At 46.8% G+C, this 20859-nt stretch overlaps 1 protein-coding gene across 2 annotated transcripts in view; it reads right to left on the bottom strand.

Moving 5' to 3' along the window:
• Window positions 1–20859, bottom strand: part of PDZRN3 (PDZ domain containing ring finger 3) — a 369995-nt gene that overhangs the window by 336512 nt on the left and 12624 nt on the right. Inside the window, exon 2 of one of the 2 annotated variants that reach the window (XM_063941027.1) lies at window positions 5016–5102. The exons of the other annotated variant lie outside the window; for it this stretch is intronic. Coding sequence (XP_063797097.1) covers window positions 5016–5102 — 87 coding nt within the window. The remainder of the gene's footprint in view (window positions 1–5015; window positions 5103–20859) is intronic. 2 annotated transcript variants of the gene reach the window in all.

Raw genomic sequence — 20859 nt, 5'->3', positions numbered from 1 at the left:
CACTTTTCAATATAGATTTATAAGCAGCTAACTTTACATTACAGACAAATTGGGTGGTGCTTTCTATACATCGGCAAACAAGACAGAAGGTAGCCTGGCACAACAAAGGATAATTGCCGTTTTACCGGCGGGCATCACAAGGATTAGCAGGTTTGGGTGTTTTCTGTAGTATAAAAGGATCTTTTATGTAAGTTTAGCATCAGATAGTTATCCCGTGCTTCCATTATAGAGACATCCAAGGATTTATGATGTTACCCCATGCTAATCTACATTAGTACCTAGCCAATAAACGTGCCCCCACCCTCCCCCAATTGTACAATGCTCACCACCGCTGTACTGGGCTCTCCTCATGTCTACAGTACAGATTGCTCCACTATAACCCTCCCACTAATTTCCTATTGCAGCAACCGAAGCTGAATAATGAATTCCTGACAAAAATGTGTTTAAAACATAAAATTACAAAGTCTTGTCATTGGGAGAATACGTTGGGAAATCTACAAATCTGGCTGCTATGAGTTAAACTTGGGAAAGTCTGCTTTATATGAGGGTTGGTACAAATGTTGTAGTAGGGGTAGAGGTCTTCCAACAACGGGTTGGGGCCAGAGCGCTGGTAAAACGACTTGCCATATTTCTGCATGTCACGTGCACCACCTTATCATGTATCCTGCAGCTTCATTTGCCATCCCGCAAAAGTCCCTAACTAGGGGGGTCATTCAGCCGTGCGATCGGGTCTGAACAGCGCATGCGTGGGGGCCACAATGCGCAGGCGCGTCGCTGGCCGGCAACGGGCAATGGCGAAAACAACAAACAAAAGCGTTTGCAGCGGAAAACGCAAGAAGAACGACAAGAAGAGGTCGTCCGGGGGTGTCAACTCACCGTTTTCTGGGAGTGTCAGCTCTGTATCATTTTATAGTATGCAAATTAGAGATGTTACTTCAGTGCTGATTGGTTGCCATGGGCAACTTCTCCACTGGCTCACGTCTCCGCTCTTATCACTGCTTAGTAAATGTCCCCCTTAGTCCTGAGCTGTGCAGAGACTGCACAAACTTTTTGTTTGTGCAGCTCTCTGCACAAGCGTTTGCAGCCCTGCACAGCGAATCCCCCCTCCCCTGTGGGCGGCGATTACCTGGTCACAGCAGTGCAAAAAAATAGCCTGCGTGCGACCAGGTCTGACTTAAGCCCTGGGTGCGAGAATGAATCTGCAGACAAAAAAAGGGGCAAGCTTCACAAGTTAGGGGGTGGGATTGATTTAGGGAGGGGTTTCATGATTTAGGGGAGGGGATTCATGGTTTATGGGAGGGGCATCATCATTCAGGGGCGTTTTTAGGGCATATCAGAGCAGTAACTAGAAATTTTAGCGCTTGGGATAAAAAAGGAAAATTGACAACCGCCAAGCACTCAACTGTAATCAAATTAACCTGAAACATTAATTAACTGCACCCCCAAAGCGCATACACACAAACCCCTTCCGATATGAGCTAAGAGCTGCCCTGCTCACACAGAGCCAGAAACAGGCCGGGGGGGGCAGATAACAGAGGTCTGGGCTGGTCGGCATCATTGCATGAAATATCATATGGAGAATGGGAGGTTTGCTGATTGTTGTCCAACAGTGTCCGTGCATTGTGTACCTTTTACCCTTCACTCATATTAATAGTGTTATTATGGGGTTTTCATTTATTTAGAATTTTTTTCCCCCTAATTAAAGAGCAGCAGAAAAAGAAAACACATTTTTATTTGTTGCAATAAAATTGCCGCAAGAATATTCCCGCCGCTGACAGAAGCTACTTTTAAAGCATATAAAGACGTAGTTAATGTTTTTTTTTTTTACATTTTTATGTCTATTGCCCGTTAAGAACCTTGGCAGACGTGTTTTCTGAACAGAAAATTTATACAGAAATTTCTGGCATATGATATATGAAAATCTCCCACACAGCAACACCTCTATTCAGACCGTAGAACACTAGCCCTGTGTAAGAACGATTGCGCAGTTCAGCGCTTCTAAAACATGACGCCCTCCGTTCCTTTTCTAATGTGTATAATGGAAGTTAAAGACACACAAAGACTCACTGGTTAAAAAAGCTTATTGAGGACAGCCTGCATGAAGATGTATTAATGAAATGATATTTTGCCAGTAAGGGTATTGCTTCATCATTTACGGACAGGCTCAACATGACTGTACAGATCTGAAATAAAAGGGACTATACTTTTATTTTACTTTTGTATTTATTCTTGTTAACTAAGTTTACATAGATTTGTTTGCTGGTGCTATTAAGTCTGCTTGCAAAGCTCAGCGGAAAGAACAGTTCCATTGTTTGCCTCATCTTCCCCATATCCACTCTAAGATCTCTGCTTTTAGCCTTATTAATGCACGATAATCCATTTACAATGCAATATCTTGAGGGTACAGCCTAGTGGCAAGGGCTACGTGTGAAACAATTTGGATGAGGATAAATATTTTTGAATGACATGACCTCACTCTGCCACTTTTGATTCTCAGCTCCTCCCACATATGAAACCTTTAAAGGGGGCAATTCAATTTAGAGCGATACTGGCGATGTGCTGTTGCGACAATGTTTCCAACAGCGGCACATAGCGGCCACAACGTTGCTCGAGCGACTCAACATCACTCCAAATTGAATATGCTCCTACGTGTCTTCAGCCAGCCGTCCCAGAGGCTTCTTGCACAAGCTAAAAGTGCCTGTTTGTTGGAGGGAAAGTAAGGTGTAAGTTGGCGTGAGGTGTAGTTGAAAGGCAAAATGATGGCAAGTAATGGAAAGCCGACTTATCTCATCAAGATGTATGTGTATAACCCAACCCGGTGCCAGGGGAGCCAAATGTGAGATGTTTGACCACACCTACTTGTATATGCAAAAATGCCATGAAATGGGCTGTTCAGATCAGCAAACATGAATGGATAGATAGATAGATAGATAGATAGATAGATAGATAGATAGATAGATAGATAGATAGATAGATAGATAGATCTGACGAGATAGATACACACAGACAGACAGAAAGATAAATAAACAGACAAATGTGAAATAGACATATGAGATCGAAAGACAGACAATACTTACATAATAGATAGATAGGATAGATAGATAGATAGATAGATAGATAGATAGATAGATAGATAGATAGATAGATAGATAGGGATGTACTAAACGGAAAATGAGGTAAACCCCCATTTACCGCATTTTCCTAATGTACTAACTCCTAGCCACCAGGTCAGCGCCGCAGAGGGGATTGCAGCTTTTGCTGGCGAAACACCATAGAAACCTATGGGCTTCTCTCCGCCGCACTGAGGGATCCGATCGGATGGCTCCCAGCATGCCCCGCGTCCGCCCCTGTCACTCTGCGCATGCACAGACTGACTCCCGGGGCCAAAACCTGGAAGTCAGGGAGCCACAGAAGATCGCGGAGGACAGCTCTTATTGGAAGAGCTGTCCTTCGCAATGCTAATCGCATATGTAACTACATATGCGATTAGCAACGTGACGAATGGCGGCGATGTCTATTAGTACATCCTGCCCATAGAGAGAACAATAGACAAATGTGAGATAGACATATGCGATTGAAAGACAGACAATAGATACATATAATGGGCCCTACACACTGGCCGAGGTGCCCATAGCCCTGCATGTACATATTGGGGGTAATTCCAAGTTGATTGCAGCAGGAATTTTGTTAGCAGTTGGGCAAAACCATGGGGGTCATTCCAAATTGTTCGCTCTGTAAAAATCTTCGCATCGCAGCGATTTTCCGCTTAATGCGCATGCGCAATGTCCGCACTGCGACTGCGCCAAGTAAATTTGCTATGCACTTAGGAATTTTACTCACGGCATTTTCATCGTTCTGGCGATCGTAATGTGATTGACAGGAAATGGGTGTTACTGGGCGGAAACAGGCCGTTTTATGGGCGTGTGGGAAAAAACGCTACCGTTTCCGGAAAAAACGCAGGAGTGGCCGGAGAAACGGGGGAGTGTCTGGGCGAACGCTGGGTGTGTTTGTGACGTCAAACCAGGAACGACAAGCACTGAACTGATCGCTGAAGCCGAGTAAGTCTGGAGCTACTCAGAAACTGCTACGAGGTGTGTAATCGCAATATTGCGAATACATCGTTCGCAATTTTAAGATGCTAAGATTCACTCCCAGTAGGCGGCGGCTTAGCGTGTGCAAATCTGCTAAAATCCGCTTGCGAGCGAACAACTCGGAATGACCCCCCATGTGCACTGCAGGGGAGGCAGATATAACATGTGCAGAGAGAGCTAGATTTGGGTGTGGTGTGTTCAATCTGCAATCTAAATTGCAGTGTAAAAATAAAGCAGCCAGTATTTACCCTGCACAGAAACAAAATAACCCACCCAAATCTAACTCTCCCTGCAAATGTTATATCTGCCCCCCCTTGCAGTGCACATGGTTTTGCCCAACTGCTAAAAAATTTCCTGCTGCGATCAACTTGGAATTACCCCCATTGGCTTGCAGGTATAAACAAGCCAGCACCAACGATGAACAACCGCGGGGCCGCACATCGCTCATCATTGGTGCCTACACACTGAATGATATGAACAATTTCTCATTTATTACTGAACGATATTGTTCATATCGGCCGCACACATCGGCCAGTGTGTAGGGCCCTTTAGACAGACAGACAGAGGGAGGGAGACGGACAGATAGATGTGAAATAGATAACACATACATATGACACAGATATGATGTAGATTAATAAACAGATATATACAGTATATACTGAGAGAGACATAGACACAGACAGGACGTTATGTGCTGATTATCTAGAATAGAGTGACTTCTTAGTGAAAGTGAATGTGGGGGAATATTTTCCTGTTCTCATTCTGAGATACAAATGATCCTGTATTCCCGTTCCCTTCATTAGGCACGGAGAGTACTGTATACACTCTCCCACAGAGACCAATGTGCCCTGTGTTACTTTAGCTTCAAGACATTCACTCCATGCTCAACAGGAAAAGGAAAACACATTTTAACAATTAACATACCACACACGACCGGCCACCAATAATATTAAATCCCAGGGATCCAGATTCTCGGTGGAGAACGAGAGTCAGTGCGGTCGTCTCTTCTCCCTACAATGCACAGGTAAGAGAATTCAGCATGGCGGAACATCACACACAGGGCCTTGTGTATGTGCGCTTGGCCTGTGTTAAGCACTAAGCAAATACATTTTCACCACAAGCAAATAATAAATCCCAAAATATATCAATGAAACACTCTTCTGTGCCAGAACTTAAATCCCATCTCTGCCTCCAATAACAATCCTGACTGTCGCAGGGAAAGAGTCCTTTTTGGTTAATTGGTCAGAGTAGAAATTCTTAACAGTCTGCCCACTGCTGCTCAGAGTGGAGGCCGCCATCTTAGGTGCTTAACAGAGTGCAGCCTGGTTACATCACTGAGGCACAAACACATTTAGGGACTGGGACAGTGTTGAATGCTATTCAACCGTAACTTCTCCCTCATTGGGGTCGATTCAATTCGGCAAAACAGATGAATAGCGCCGGGAATTAGCTCCCGACGCTATTCAATTCAGCTGCTAGTTACCCGCAATTGTCGGGAATTTTTCTCTCATCCCCGAGGGGTGAGAGAAGAAAACCGACAAAAGTGCTGCCGCGCGGCCGGCGCGAGGCTGATTCTGTCGGGAATCAGCATCGCCGCGGGTAGTTAAGTCGGAGAATGCCCGTTCTCCCGACAAAACGACCTGGTAAGTCGGCGAGAACGGGCATTCGTCGACTTAACATTAGCTGAATTGAATAGCGTCGGGAGCTAATTCCCGGTGCTATTCATCTGTTGCAGAATTGAATCGACCCCATTGAGTACGCAGAACAATATGCACATTTTACTCTGAGAGGTACGGCAGTACCGCCCCTATCCGTATGCTTGGTTTCACAGTCGCAATCATTATCAGTGCGCCTTTGCAGCAGACCTGCAGGACTAGCCCTTGGAAACAGGCATATTTGTGAATACACCCAAGTCTCCGTAACTTCAATTCCACCAACACGCTCTCACTGACTATTGCCTACCGTGGTAGCAGCCACGTTCCACCTACACATTCGCGACTGAAATGCTTATTACCATGCATGCCTTTAACTCCGGAGCACGTACAATGCGCACTAGGCAAACGGACCTGCGTTTGCCTCTTCCTCCGGAGGATATCCAATTAGCCCTAGTAATTTACCAGTCGAAGGCTATCTAATTAGCCCCGATAAGCTGGCACGAGGCGCGGCTTATCGGGGATTTTATTTCACTTGCCTCAGGCAGACGAAACCAAATCCCCTGAAAAAGCCCCATTTTCGTGCAAAAACGGGGCTTTTTCTACTGAAAACACACAGGTTTCAGTGAACCTGTGTGTTCTCGGGAGAAAGAGCATTTTTTTTTGCAAGCGATCAATTTGGATAGCCTGTAAAAAAAAAAAAAAAAAAAAATCGGTGAAACATCTGGAATAATCGCGAAAACCATACGTTATTTGGACCCGATGTTTTACCGGGGTTAATTGGATATCTTCCTTGGTCTCTTTGTGCCTCAGTATTGTCACTAGTTCTGACACAGGCAGCTGGATATCGGAGCAGCCAACAGAATGAGCATGTGTAGGAAACAGTAGAACAAGAAAAACATTGGCTTGTTGTGCAAACTGGGCAGACATATGTCTGATTACAAAAAATAAGTAATAAGAAAAACTGATGCATCACAAACTACAATTTGAGGTACAAGTTGGGTTAATTCGCTGTCCATCTCCACATTCTATTTATCTTAATAATAATGTATTGTCAGTCAGGGGACTCATGCTGCTGTCAGATTTTATTTTGAACCCTGGAAGTGCCGCAAGGGTTAAGTACTAAAATATCCTTAAGCTCTTCTGCTGTAAAAGCATGGAATGAGTAAACACAGTCTGTGTCCACAGCAAGTTAATGTGCTGCACTTACAGCTGTCAGCCGGGGAACCTATTACTCCGACACAACTGAATACAACTTTTTCTGCAACCGCCCAGCACAGCCGGCTTACACTGTCATTTTTTGTCTCTATAACAATAACAAACTTGCACTGCAAAAAATACAAGAGTTCACTAATAATTGATTCCGAATTTCCAACGCTGAAATTCGGCTGCTTCAAACCTGAACCGAATAATAAAATAAAATCACTTACTCAGCTTAAAATTTGTTACAAAAACTTTGCAGCCGTTTTGAAGCCCAGATAATGATACAACTTTACACACTTTAGTAAATGATCTCCTTTAGTGGTTGTTATTCACAGAACTTATCCCTGTGGTGCTGCTTGGCAAAACTTTTATGTCATTCACAGGGGGGAATTCAATTGTTTGAAAAGTCGGTTGAGGGTCTGTTTTTTTCCTGTCTATTAGATAGGAAAAAACAGACACCCAACTGACTTTTCAAACAATTGAATACACTTCACTGGATGTTACTGGACACGGTCTCCATGACTCCACTCCTGCCATTCTCATCTACATGTTGAAGCGATAACACTACAGAAGGTAAATTTTGGTAGAAATGTTTTCATCCTCACTAACTTTCACAAATGCATTTGAATGAGATTTATAACTTTGTGCAAGCAGAGTGGGGGGGGGGGGGGGGGGGTGGAATGTGTGCAGATCCTCCAGTCTTGCTCTCAGTGACAAATTGGTATTCACTGACAGCTGCTGCAAAAGATCTAAGAGGGGAAATTCTAAAGCACATGGGCCCTAGTACCTGGAGAAACACAGGCCGGGAGTCAATTTCATGGAGGAAGCATGTCTGCTCTGCAAACCATTTCTGCCGCTATGAATTCTAAATGTACATTTTTCTGTCTGATTGCAGGTTGTGTGGCTTCTCATTTCATTTAGAAAATGAGCATACTGAAAGCAACATTTGCACATGATGGGGCAGATTAAATTGCTGCGCCTAGGCCAACCCCCCCCCCCCCCCCCCACCCGGGCAAATTGGCATTTATACTGAGTAACGTCTATCGTTGCTATTCAGTTGTTGCCCCAATCAGACGCCACTGGCATTTTACGAGGCTGACAGCTCCCGGTCTACCCAGGCGCCCCCCTTTAAATACATTTTGTCTCGTACATCCGGAGGCTGCAGCGGGTAATGGGCGTCTGAGCGGAGCAATAACAGGATTTTAATACCTACCGGTAAATCCTTTTCTATTAGTCCGTAGAGGATGTTGGGGACACCAAAAGAACCATGGGATATAGACGGATCCGCAGGAGACATGGGCACTTTAAGACTTTCAAAGGGGGCGTGACTTGGCTCCTCCCTCTATATCCCTCCCCAGACTCAGTTTGGAACTGTGCCCGGAGAGATGGACATTTTGAGGAAAGGAATTAACAAGAAGGTGAGCATTATACCAGCTCACGCCATAAACATGACGAATAACATGGCATTCAACTGAACACATGCCAACGGACATGAACAAAATTCAGCAACAAGCTGAAGAAACCATAACACAACCTGTGTGTAACCAGAACTAAACTGCAGATACAGTACGCACTGGGACGGGCGCCCAACATCCTCTACGGACTTATAGAAAAGGATTTACCGGTAGGTATTAAAATCCTGTTTTCTATTACGGCCTTGAGGATGTTGGGGACACCAAAAGAACCATGGGATTATACCAAAGCTCTATACCGGGAGGGAGAGTGCGGATGACTCTGCAGCACCGATTGACCAAACTTTAGGTCTTCATCGGCCAAGGTATCAAACTTGTAAAACTTAGCAAACGTGTTTTACCCCGACCAAGTAGCAGCTCGTCAAAGTTGTAATGCCGAGACACCCGGGCAGCCGCCCAGGACGAGCCCACCTTCCTAGTGGAATGGGCTTTTACCGATTTAGGTAACGGCAAACTTGCCGTGGAATGAGCCTGCTGAATCGTGTGACATATCCAGCGGGCAATGGTCTGCTTGGAAGCAGAATAGCCAAGTTTATTGGGAGCATATAGCACAAACAGAGACTCTGTTTTTCTAACTGGAGCCGTTCTGGCAACATAAATTTTCAAAGCTCTGACGACATCCAGACACTTCTCTTCAGCCAAAGTGCCAGTAGCCACTGGCACCACAATAGGTTGGTTAATATGAAAAGAGGAAACCACCTTTGGCAGAAATTGTTGCTGAGTTCTCAATTCTGCCCTATCTTCATGGAAGATCAAATAAGGGCTCTTGTGAGACAAGGCCGCCAATTCAGACACCCGCCTTGCGGATGCCAATGCTAACAAAATGACAACCTTCCAAGTGAGGAATTTCAACTCCACTTTACTTAAAGGTTCAAACCAATGTGATTTTAGGAATGTCAAAACCACATTAAGGTGCCAAGGTGGCACAAAAGGAGGTTGGATGTGAAGGACCCCTTTTACAAAGGTCTGCACCTCAGGAAGTGAGGCCAATTGTTTCTGAAAGAAAATTGACAAAGCAGAAATCTGCACTTTTATGGAGCCTAATTTAAGGCCCGCATCCACTCCATTTTGTAGAAAATGGAGAAAACGTCCAAGGTCAAACTTCTCCACTGGAGCTTTCTTGGACTCGCACCAGGAAATATATTTCCTCCAAATACAGTGATAGTGTTTTGACGTCACACCCTTCCTAGCAAGGATAAGAGTGGGAATACCCGTACGGGCTAAAATCTGGCGTTCAACCACCATGCCGTCAAACGTAGCCGCTGTAAGTCTTGATAGACGAACGGCCCCTGCCGCAGCAGATCCTCGCGAAGAGGAAGAGGCCATGGATCTTCGACTAACAACTCCTGAAGACCCGGGTACCAAATTGTCCTTGGCCAGTCTGGAACTACAAGGAGCGCTGGAATCTGTGATTTTCTTAGGATTCTCAGAACCTTTGGAATGAGAGGAAGCGGAGGGAAACCGTACACCGACGGATACACCCAAGGTGATGTCAGTGCATCCACTGCCGCCGCCTGAGGGTCCCTGGACCAGGAACAATACTTTAGTAGTTTTTTGTTGTGGCGGGACGCCATCATGTCTATGTGGGGAACCCCCCATAGATTCTTTAGTAGGGAGAAGACCTCCTGATGGAGGCTCCACTCTCCTGGATGTAGATCGTGTCTGCTGAGGAAGTCTGCTTCCCAGTTGTCCACTCCCGAAAGGAAAATTGCCGACAGAGCGCTTACCCGAGTCTCTGCCCAGCGAAGAATCTTTGTGGCTTCTGCCATTGCTGTTCTGCTCTTTGTGCCGCCTTGGCGGTTTATGTACGCTACTGCTGTCACATTGTCCGATTGGATCAGGACAGGCCGGTTTCGAAGAAGATGCTCCGCTTGTAGAAGGCCGTTGTAAATGGCCCTCAACTCCAGCACGTTTATGTGAAGAGAGTTTCCTGACTTGACCATCTTCCTTGGAAGGTCACCCCTTGTGTGACTGCTCCCCAACCCCGGAGACTTGCATCACTAGGATCCAGTCTTCGATCCCGAATCTGCGTCCTTCTAAGAGGTGAGAGCTGTGTAGCCACCACAGGAGTGAGATTCTGGTGTTGGGGGATAGAACTATCCTCCGGTGCATATGAAGGTGGGATCCGGACCATTTGTCCAACAGGTCCCACTGAAACACTATGGCATGGAACCTCCCGAAATGGAGGGCCTCGTATGCCGCCACCATCTTCCCCAGCAATCGAATGCATTGATGAATGGAGACAGTTGGCGGTTTCAGAATGAGTTTTACCAAACTCTGAATTTCCAGTGCTTTCTCCGGAGGGAGGAACACTCTCAGCTGGACCGTGTCCAGAATCATACCCAAAAATGCCAACCGGGTTGTTGACATTAAGTGTGATTTCGGCAGGTTCAAGAGCCAGCCGTGCTGTTGTAGAAGCGACAGAGACAGTGTAATGTCCTGTACCAGTTTTTCCTTGGACCTCGCCTTTATCAGGAGATCGTCCAAGTACGGGATAATTGTAACTCCTCTTTTTCTGAGGAGAACCATCATTTCTACCATGACTTTTGTGAAAATCCTCGGAGCCGTGGCCAGGCCAAACGGCAACGTCTGAAATTGGTAATGAGTATCCTGGATTGCAAACCAGAGATAACTCTGATGAGGGGGATAAATGGGAACATGAAGGTAGGCATCCTTTATGTCCAAAGACACCATGAATTCCCCCTCCTCCAGGCTGGAGATCACCGCTCGGAGAGACTCCATCTTGAATTTGAATTTCTTCAGGTAAAAATTTAGAGATTTTAGGTTGAGGATTGGTCGTACCGAGCCATCCGGCTTCGGCACTACAAATAGGCTTGAATAAAACCCTTCCCCTTGTTGCGCCCGGGGGACTGGGATCACAACCTGATTTTGACATCATTTTTGTATCGCTCCACAGACTAAAACTCTGTCTGGAAGCGAAACTGGTAAGGGTGATTTGAAAAAACGGCGATGGGGAACGTCTTGGAATTCCAGTTTGTACCCTTGGGTCACAATTTGTAACACCCAAGGGTCCAGGTCCGAGCGAACCCAAACCTGACTGAAAAGCCTTAGACGTGCCCCCACCGATGTGGTCTCCTGTAAGGGATACCCGGCGTCATGTGGTGGATTTGGCGGAAGCCGGGGAGGACTTCTGCTCTTGCGAACTCGAGGAGGCGGGAGTTCTCTTGCCTCTTCCTCTACCTCTGGTAGCGAGGAAGAAGTTACCTCGGCCTTTTCTACATTTATTGGGCCGAAAGGACTGCATTTGATAGTGCGGTTTCTTCTGTTGCGCAGGTGCATTAGGTAATTTACCCGCTGTGGCCGCTGATACTAAATCAGTAAGGCCGTTACCAAACAGTTCCCCACCCTTAAAGGGAAGGGACTCAATATTTTTCTTGGAATCAGCGTCAGCATTCCATTGATTGAGTCCATAGCGCACGCCTAGCCGCAATTGACATAGCATTAGCCTTAGCCCCCAGGAGGCCAGCATCTCTTCCAGCCTCTTTCAAGTACGCAGCCGCGTCCCTGATATAACCAAGCGTCACTAGGATGCTATCCCTATCCAGAGTATCTAAATCCGCAGATAAACTTTCAGCCCATTTTTCAATGGCGCTACTAACCCACGCTGACGCAATAAGCAGTCTAAGCTGCTTCCCCGTGGTAGTAAATATAGCTTTTAAAGTAGCCTCCTGCTTACGATCAGCCGGCTCCTTAAGAGTCGTCGACTGAGCCGCAGGGAGCGCTACCTGTTTAGACAAGCGTGCTAGGGCTTTGTCTACTGTGGGTGGTATTTCCCACTTATCCCTATCCGCTGCGGGAAAGGGGTATGCCACCTTGATTCTATTAGGAATGAGAAATTTCTTATCCGGTGTATTCCAAATGCCATCAAAAAGGTCATTTAGTTCAAAACAAGGAGGAAAAGAAACCAAGCGTCTCTTTTCTTTGTAAATAAGGACCCTCGTTTCTGGTGTAAAGGGGTCCTCATCAATACGTAATATGTCTTTGACAGCCACAATCATATATTGAATACTCTTAGCCAATTTAGGATCTAATACAGAGTCAGCATAATCGGCACCGGTATCAGAGTCCGTGTCGGTATCTGTGTCATCTAATTGGTCAACACTACGTTTCAGTGACCCTTGTCTTCCAAATCTGCAGTTGAGAGTCAGATTCAGTAAACTTTTGATTTAACAGTGTAACATTAGCATTTAAAGCATTTAAAGCAGTTAACCAATCAGCCGTCGGCAGGAACATTTGGTGTCCCCAATAAATTATCCCCTTGAGAGGAAAATTCTGCCTCAGACATGTTGTCTCCCTAACAGCACCCAAAGAAAAGCCTGTGGGGGAACAAAAGGAAAGGAGCCAGCTCACACCCCAACGCCAAAGTGCAGGTCTGAAAACACCCTCAAGAGTCACAGAGCTGCAGCGCTTTATATCTTTATATCTGTATAGAAATAATCTGCCCCCCCTTGTTTTTATAGCCCCTGGTACTTGTCTGCTGTGAGGAAGGACCAGCGCTGCTGCTTGGAAGAGGAAATGGCGCCGAGTGAGCCTGGAGGAAGAAGCCCCGCCCCCAACATGGCGCGCTTCTTCCCACTTATTTTTACATGTTTATCCTGGCTGGGGTTTGCGGGCAGTGCCAGGGCACTGTACAGATATGCCAGCCTTATTTATGAGGTATTTTTAGCTCCCCAGGGTGCCCCCCCAGCGCCCTGCACCCAGCGGTGTGTACAGTCCGGGAGCCTAGCGCGCACTGAGCAAATCATGCTGCGCGGTACCTCTATATGCCGTCTTTGTTGAAGAGAAGATGTCTTTTCCTCACATACTCACCTGTCTTCTGGCTTCTGGCTTGAAGAGGGGGGACGGCAAGCTGTGGGAGCGAGCATCCAGGAGAGCCCGGCGTTCATCTCCCCTCAGGAGCTGAAGGCATCCTGTCAGCAGCAGCAGAGCCCTGAAACTCATTAGAAGTGGGTCTAGACTGCTCTCCCCTCTTTCCCACGAAGCAGGGAGTCTGTAGGCAGCAGATCTCCCCAAAATAAAAAACCTAACATTAAGTCTTTTCAGAGAAACTCTAATAGGCCCTACACACTGGCCGATTTTTTGAAAGATATGAACGATCTCGTTCATAAATGAACGAGAACTCGTTCATATCTTTCAGTGTGGAGACTCCAGCGATGAACGATGCGCGTCCCCGCGCTCGTTCATCGCTGGTCTCCCGTCGGCTGTGCATGCAGGCCAATATGGACGATCTCGTCCATATTTGCCTGCACTTCAATGCAGCCGCGTGACGGGGGGAGTGAAGAAACTTCACTCCCCCCGTCACTGCCCCCCCGCCGCCGGGTCGCTCGTCGGCCGTATCCGCCGTCGGGCAGCTCGGCGGCGGGTCGGCCAGTGAGTAGGGCCCATTAGAGCTCCCCCGAGTGCCTCCATCTCGCAGGGCACATTTTCTAAACTGAGTCTGGGGAGGGATATAGAGGGAGGAGCCAGGTCACGCCGCCTTTGAAAGTCTTAAAGTGCCCATGTCTCCTGCGGATCCGTCTATATCCCATGGTTCTTTTGGTGTCCCCAACATCCTCAAGGACATAATAGAAATTTGAATAGCACCGATAGACGCCCATTACTATAGACGGCAAGCAGGGGGAACGCAGAAGAACTGCTTCTGCCCAATGAGCTTATAGGACTGTAGAGGTTGCTTAGTAACAAAATGGAATAACCAATCAGCTAAGCCCATGTAAAGTATTGGGCTGGCTGCATCGGATGCAGTTTAAATACCGACTGTCGGGATCCCGGCGATCAGGAGACCGACGCCGAATCCTAGCAGTCGGTGAAATGCCGTCAGATGGAATCCCGACAGCCATGGAGTATTCCCACTCTGTTGGTGGGTCCACGCCACCAACCGAGTGGGAATATAACCTGTGGCGAGTGTAGCGAGCTCGCGAGGGGACTCGCTGCGTCCCAGCCGGGATTCTGACAGACGGTGGTAACACATACTGATTCTGGATGCAGAACTGGCAATTTGGCCTCCCAGAAGCCCAGTAGATTTCTCCTCGCCACCTCTGAAGCGTGCGAGCAGAAATATTGGCAGCCCGCTGCATTCACGTCCATAGGCAAAACAATTGAATAGCTGCCCACTGGGTGCCTATTACTTACAGGCACCCAAAAACAATTGAATAGCTGCCCACTGGGTGCCTATTACTTACAGGCACCCAAAAACAATTGAATAGCTGCCCACTGGGTGCCTATTACTTACAGGCACTCAAAAACAATTGAATAGCTGCCCACTGGGTGCCTATTACTTACAGGCACCCAAAAACAATTGAATAGCTGCCCACTGGGTGCCTATTACTTACAGGCACCCAAAAACTATTTCATTCTCCACTTAATTACTTAATAACAAATATATATACATTTGTAAAAATCAAAAGTAATTCTTGTTTCAGCCACTGTCCCAAAGAAATGTATACTGTAAGTAGGTACTATATATGTGCCTGTCATGTAGGTGTAATGTTATTAATATGCACAGCATTCTAGAGAGAATCAGCAGCAGATCTTTGTGTATCCTGTATCACCTGAAATTTTTCCTAAGATCATTTTATTTTTTAAGTTTCTTATATAGTGCAGCAAATTCCGTTGCGCTTTACAATTGGAAACAACGCTGATAAAACAAAACTGGGTAATAACAGAAAGACACAAAGGTAGAAGGGCCCTGCTCGCAAGCTTACAATCTATAGGGAAATGGACACTGATACACAAGAATAGGTGCTATCTATTGCATAATGGTCCACCAGATTGCAAATGTCCTTGGTGGGCTGTATGATATGGTCTCACAGCAATGTTGGCTGTGATTATACGTTGTCCATTTTTTCTGCCCTGTAAAATGAGGATCGACTTTAGGACAAGACACAGAGCAATGGGCCTAATTCAGAGTTGATCGCAGCAGCAAATTTGTTAGCAGTTGGGCAAAACCATGAGCACTGCAGGGGGGGCAGATATAACATGTGCAGAGAGAGTTAGATTTGGGAGGGGTGTATTCAAACTGAAATCTAATAACCATTTTCCACTACCTTTAAAAACACGGGTAAATGCGCGGGGGCGCGCATTTACCCGTGTTTTTCCCTAGTGGAAACGGCTTCCCCAGCAAATTCCCGGATCAAGTGATCTGGGAATCCTGCCCGGGTATCTTGCTGGGTTGAACACGTGTTCAACCCAGTAAGCTGTGTAGTGTGAATTGAAGTCGCGGCGACACGGCTCCCATTCACAGTGAATGTGATCTCCCAGCGCCGCCCCTGCCGCGTCACTAGCAGCGTCACCAAGCCGGCAATATGCCGGGGTGGTGAGCGCTGTGGGAAAGGGGGCTATAGCACGGGCCGCAGCCGTGTCAGGCTCCCGGCTGTGACCCATGCTACAGGTGGAAAAGGGGTATAAATTGCAGTGTAAAAATAAAGTTGATCGCAGCAGGAATTTTGTTAGCAGTTGGGCAAAACCATGGGGGTCATTCCGAGTTGTTCGCTCGTTATTTTTTTCTCGCAACGGAGCGATTAGTCGCTAATGCGCATGCGCAATGTCCGCAGTGCGACTGCGCCAAGTAAATTTGCTATGCAGGTAGGTATTTTACTCACGGCATTACAAGGTTTTTTCTTCGTTCTGGTGATCGTAATGTGATTGACAGGAAGTGGGTGTTTCTGGGCGGAAACTGGCCGTTTTATGGGAGTGTGTGAAAAAACGCTACCGTTTCTGGGAAAAACGCGGGAGTGGCTGGAGAAACGGAGGAGTGTCTGGGCGAACGCTGGGTGTGTTTGTGACGTCAAACCAGGAACGACAAGCACTGAACTGATCGCACTGGCAGAGTAAGTCTCGAGCTACTCAGAAACTGCACAGAGAAGTCTTTTCGCAATATTGCGAATCTTTCGGTCGCAATTTTGATAAGCTAAGATTCACTCCCAGTAGGCGGCGGCTTAGCGTGTGCAAAGCTGCTAAAAGCAGCTTGCGAGCGAACAACTCGGAATGACCCCCCATGTGCACTGCAGGGGAGGCAGATATAACATGGCTGCTTTATTTTTACACTGCAAATTAGATTGCAGATTGAACACACCACACCCAAATCTAACTCTCTCTGCACATGTTATATCTGCCTCCCCTGCAGTGCACATGGTTTTGCCCAATTGCTAACAGAATTCCTGCTGCAATCAACTTGGAATTACCCCCATGGTTTTGCCCAACTGCTAACAATTTTGCTGCTGCGATCAACTCTGAATTACCCCTAATGTTAGGCCAACTTTGCAGAGAGGGGGGAAACGTGTTTTGACAACATGATAGAAAAGCAAAGACGGGGAATTGAATTGTGCCAGATAAATTGTCTTTAGTACACATTTTTGCCCGATGGTTTTATCAGGCAATTCGATTGCAGACAGGTTTTTTTGCCCGAAAAAAAAGGCTAATTTTCGGGGGAAAACACACTGGATCCGGGATAAGTTCCCGGATCCATGTGTTTTTGCAAACAGGCCTGCGAAAAAACATCACTTGTCAGGATTATGTTTCACATTTTTTACAAGTCCTTGACTACTATACACAAATAATTAATGCCGTAGTCACGGAAATAAATGAACAGAGTCCTGGCATACAGCTTCACAGCAGATCTCAGTGCAGGACTATTTAACTGGTGCATGAATAAGGAAACCTATTTCATTTAGTTTATTTTGTGAGTGCTTATGTAATAAACATGATTTGTGAATATCTATGATGCTACAGAGTGTAAAGTTGCCCATACACTAGTGCGATTTTGCCCGATTTCATCCGATTCTGACGTTTTTGGCCGATAAATCGGATGAAAACTGGCAAATCGCATGCGTTTTACCTGTGATCGTTCCGATGCGTGGTCCTGTGTGCATCGTATGGGATCCGGAGATCGCAAGTACTGCACTATAGATAAATCGGACCCGCAGGCAAGTTTGGGATGAAACATCATTGCTGCTGCCCGGGAAGCTGGTGGGCGATTCAAGGGAAATCTTATGCGACTTCTCCCTCGGAGAAATCGCACAAGTGTGTGGCCACCTTAAGTTTTTGAGCAGGGCCCTCTGACCTCTTTGTCTTATTTTACTGTTCTATTACTGTTTTGTTCCCAATTGTAAAATTCAATGTGATATGCTAGCAATACAGAATTTACTGTTAATAAATCTGCAAACAGCACTGGCATCTGAGGTCTCAGGTGAAGCCATCAGATGGGTTGCAGTAGCGATAGTTCAGTACTTAAACATAAAAAAAAAAATAAGATTTTACTTACCGATAAATCTATTTCTCGTAGTCCGTAGTGGATGCTGGGGACTCCGTCAGGACCATGGGGATTAGCGGCTCCGCAGGAGACAGGGCACAAAAATAAAGCTTTAGGATCAGGTGGTGTGCACTGGCTCCTCCCCCTATGACCCTCCTCCAAGCCTCAGTTAGGATACTGTGCCCGGACGAGCGTACACAATAAGGAAGGATTTTGAATCCCGGGTAAGACTCAAACCAGCCACACCAATCACACCGTACAACTTGTGATCTGAACCCAGTTAACAGTATGACAACGTAGGAGTCTCTGAACAGACGGCTCACAACAAGAACCCGATTTTTTTTTTAACAATAACTATGTACAAGTATTGCAGACAATCCGCACTTGGGATGGGCGCCCAGCATCCACTACGGACTACGAGAAATAGATTTATCGGTAAGTAAAATCTTATTTTCTCTAACGTCCTAGTGGATGCTGGGGACTCCGTCAGGACCATGGGGATTATACCAAAGCTCCCAAACGGGCGGGAGAGTGCGGATGACTCTGCAGCACCGAATGAGAGAACTCCAGGTCCTCTTTAGCCAGGGTATCAAATTTGTAGAATTTTACAAACGTGTTCTCCCCCGACCACGTAGCTGCTCGGCAGAGTTGTAATGCCGAGACCCCTCGGGCAGCCGCCCAGGATGAGCCCACCTTCCTTGTGGAATGGGCCTTGACAGATTTAGGCTGTGGCAGGCCTGCCACAGAATGTGCAAGTTGAATTGTGCTACAAATCCAACGAGCAATCGTCTGCTTAGAAGCAGGAGCACCCAGCTTGTTGGGTGCATACAGTATAAACAGCGAGTCAGATTTTCTGACTCCAGCCGTCCTTGAAATATATATTTTCAATGCCCTGACAACGTCCAGCAACTTGGAATCCTCCAAATCGCTAGTAGCCGCAGGCACCACAATAGGCTGGTTCAGGTGAAACGCTGACACCACCTTAGGCAGAAAATGAGGACGCGTCCGCAGTTCTGCCCTGTCCGAATGGAAAATCAGATATGGGCTTTTATACGATAAAGCCGCCAATTCTGACACTCTCCTGGCTGAAGCCAGGGCCAGTAGCATGGTTACTTTCCATGTAAGATATTTCAAATCCGCCGATTTGAGTGGCTCAAACCAATGGGATTTGAGAAAATCCAAAACTACATTAAGGTCCCACGGAGCCACTGGGGGCACAACCGGGGGCTGTATATGTAGTACTCCTTTTACAAAAGTCTGGACTTCAGGAACTGAAGCCAATTCTTTCTGGAAGAAAATCGACAGGGCCGAAATTTGAACCTTAATGGACCCCAACTTGAGGCCCATAGACAATCCTGTTTGCAGGAAATGTAGGAATCGACCCAATTGAAATTCCTCCGTGAGGGCCTTCCTGGCCTCGCACCACGCAACATATTTTCTCCAAATGCGGTGATAATGTTGTGCAGTCACCTCCTTCCTGGCTTTAACCAGTGTAGGAATGACCTCTTCTGGAATGCCTTTTTCCCTTAGAATTCGGCGTTCAACCGCCACGCCGTCAAACGCAGCCGCGGTAAGTCTTGAAATAGACACGGTCCCTGCTGAATCAGGTCCCGTCTTAGAGGTAGAGGCCACGGATTTTCCGTGAGCATCTCCTGAAGTTCCGGGTACCAAGTTCTTCTTGGCCAATCCGGAGCCACGAGTATCGTTCTTACTCCCCTTTGCCGTATGATTCTCAGTACTTTGGGTATGAGAGGCAGAGGAGGAAACACATACACTGACTGGAACACCCACGGTGTTACCAGAGCGTCCACAGCTATTGCCTGAGGGTCTCTTGACCTGGCGCAATACCTGTCCAGTTTTTTGTTGAGGCGAGACGCCATCATATCCACCTTTGGTTTTTCCCAACGGTTCACAATCATGTGGAAGACTTCTGGATGAAGTCCCCACTTCCCGGGTGTAGATCGTGTCTGCTGAGGAAGTCTGCTTCCCAGTTGTCCACTCCCGGAATGAACACTGCTGACAGTGCTATCACATGATCTTCCGCCCAGCGAAGAATCCTTGCAGCTTCTGCCATTGCTCTACTGCTTCTTGTGCCGCCCTGTCTGTTTACGTGGGCGACTGCCGTGATGTTGTCTGACTGGATCAACACCGGCTGACCCTGAAGCAGGGGTTTTGCTAGGCTTAGAGCATTGTAAATCGCTCTTAGCTCCAGTATATTTATGTGAAGAGACATCTCCAGGCTTGACCATACTCCCTGGAAGTTTCTTCCCTGTGTGACCGCTCCCCAGCCTCTCAGACTGGCATCCGTGGTCACCAGGACCCAGTCCTGTATGCCGAATCTGCGGCCTTCTAACAGATGAGCACTCTGCAACCACCACAGAAGAGACACCCTTGTCCGTGGCGATAAGGTTATCCGCTGATGCATCTGCAGATGCGATCCGGACCATTTGTCCAGCAGATCCCACTGAAAAGTTCGTGCGTGGAATCTGCCGAATGGGATTGCTTCGTAAGAAGCCACCATCTTTCCCAGGACTCTTGTGCATTGATGCACAGACACTTTTCCTGGTTTTAGGAGGTTCCTGACAAGTTCGGATAACTCCTTGGCTTTCTCCTCCGGAAGAAACACCTTTTTCTGAACCGTGTCCAGAATCATTCCCAGGAACAGCAGACGTGTTGTCGGGGTCAACTGAGATTTTGGGAAATTCAGAATCCACCCGTGTTGTTGCAGCACTACTTGGGTTAGTGCTACTCCGTCCTCCAGCTGTTCTCTGGACCTTGCCCTTATCAGGAGATCGTCCAAGTAAGGGATAATTAATACGCCTCTTCTTCGCAGAAGAATCATCATTTCGGCCATTACCTTGGTAAAGACCCGAGGTGCCGTGGACAATCCAAACGGCAGCGTCTGAAACTGATAATGACAGTTTTGCACCACGAACCTGAGGTACCCTTGATGTGAAGGGCAAATTGGGACATGTAGGTAAGCATCTTTTATGTCCAGGGACACCATAAAGTCCCCTTCTTCCAGATTCGCTATCACTGCTCTGAGTGATTCCATCTTGAACTTGAATTTTTGTATGTACAGGTTCAAAGATTTCAGATTTAGAATAGGTCTTACCGAGCCGTCCGGCTTCGGTACCACAAATAGCGTGGAGTAATACCCCTTTCCCTGTTGT

This window comes from Pseudophryne corroboree, chromosome 9 (assembly GCF_028390025.1).
Source record: "Pseudophryne corroboree isolate aPseCor3 chromosome 9, aPseCor3.hap2, whole genome shotgun sequence".
In the NCBI taxonomy this organism is placed as follows: domain Eukaryota; kingdom Metazoa; phylum Chordata; class Amphibia; order Anura; family Myobatrachidae; genus Pseudophryne; species Pseudophryne corroboree.
The sequence above is the reverse complement of the archived record's forward strand: the minus strand, read 5'-3'. Positions and strand labels throughout refer to the sequence as shown.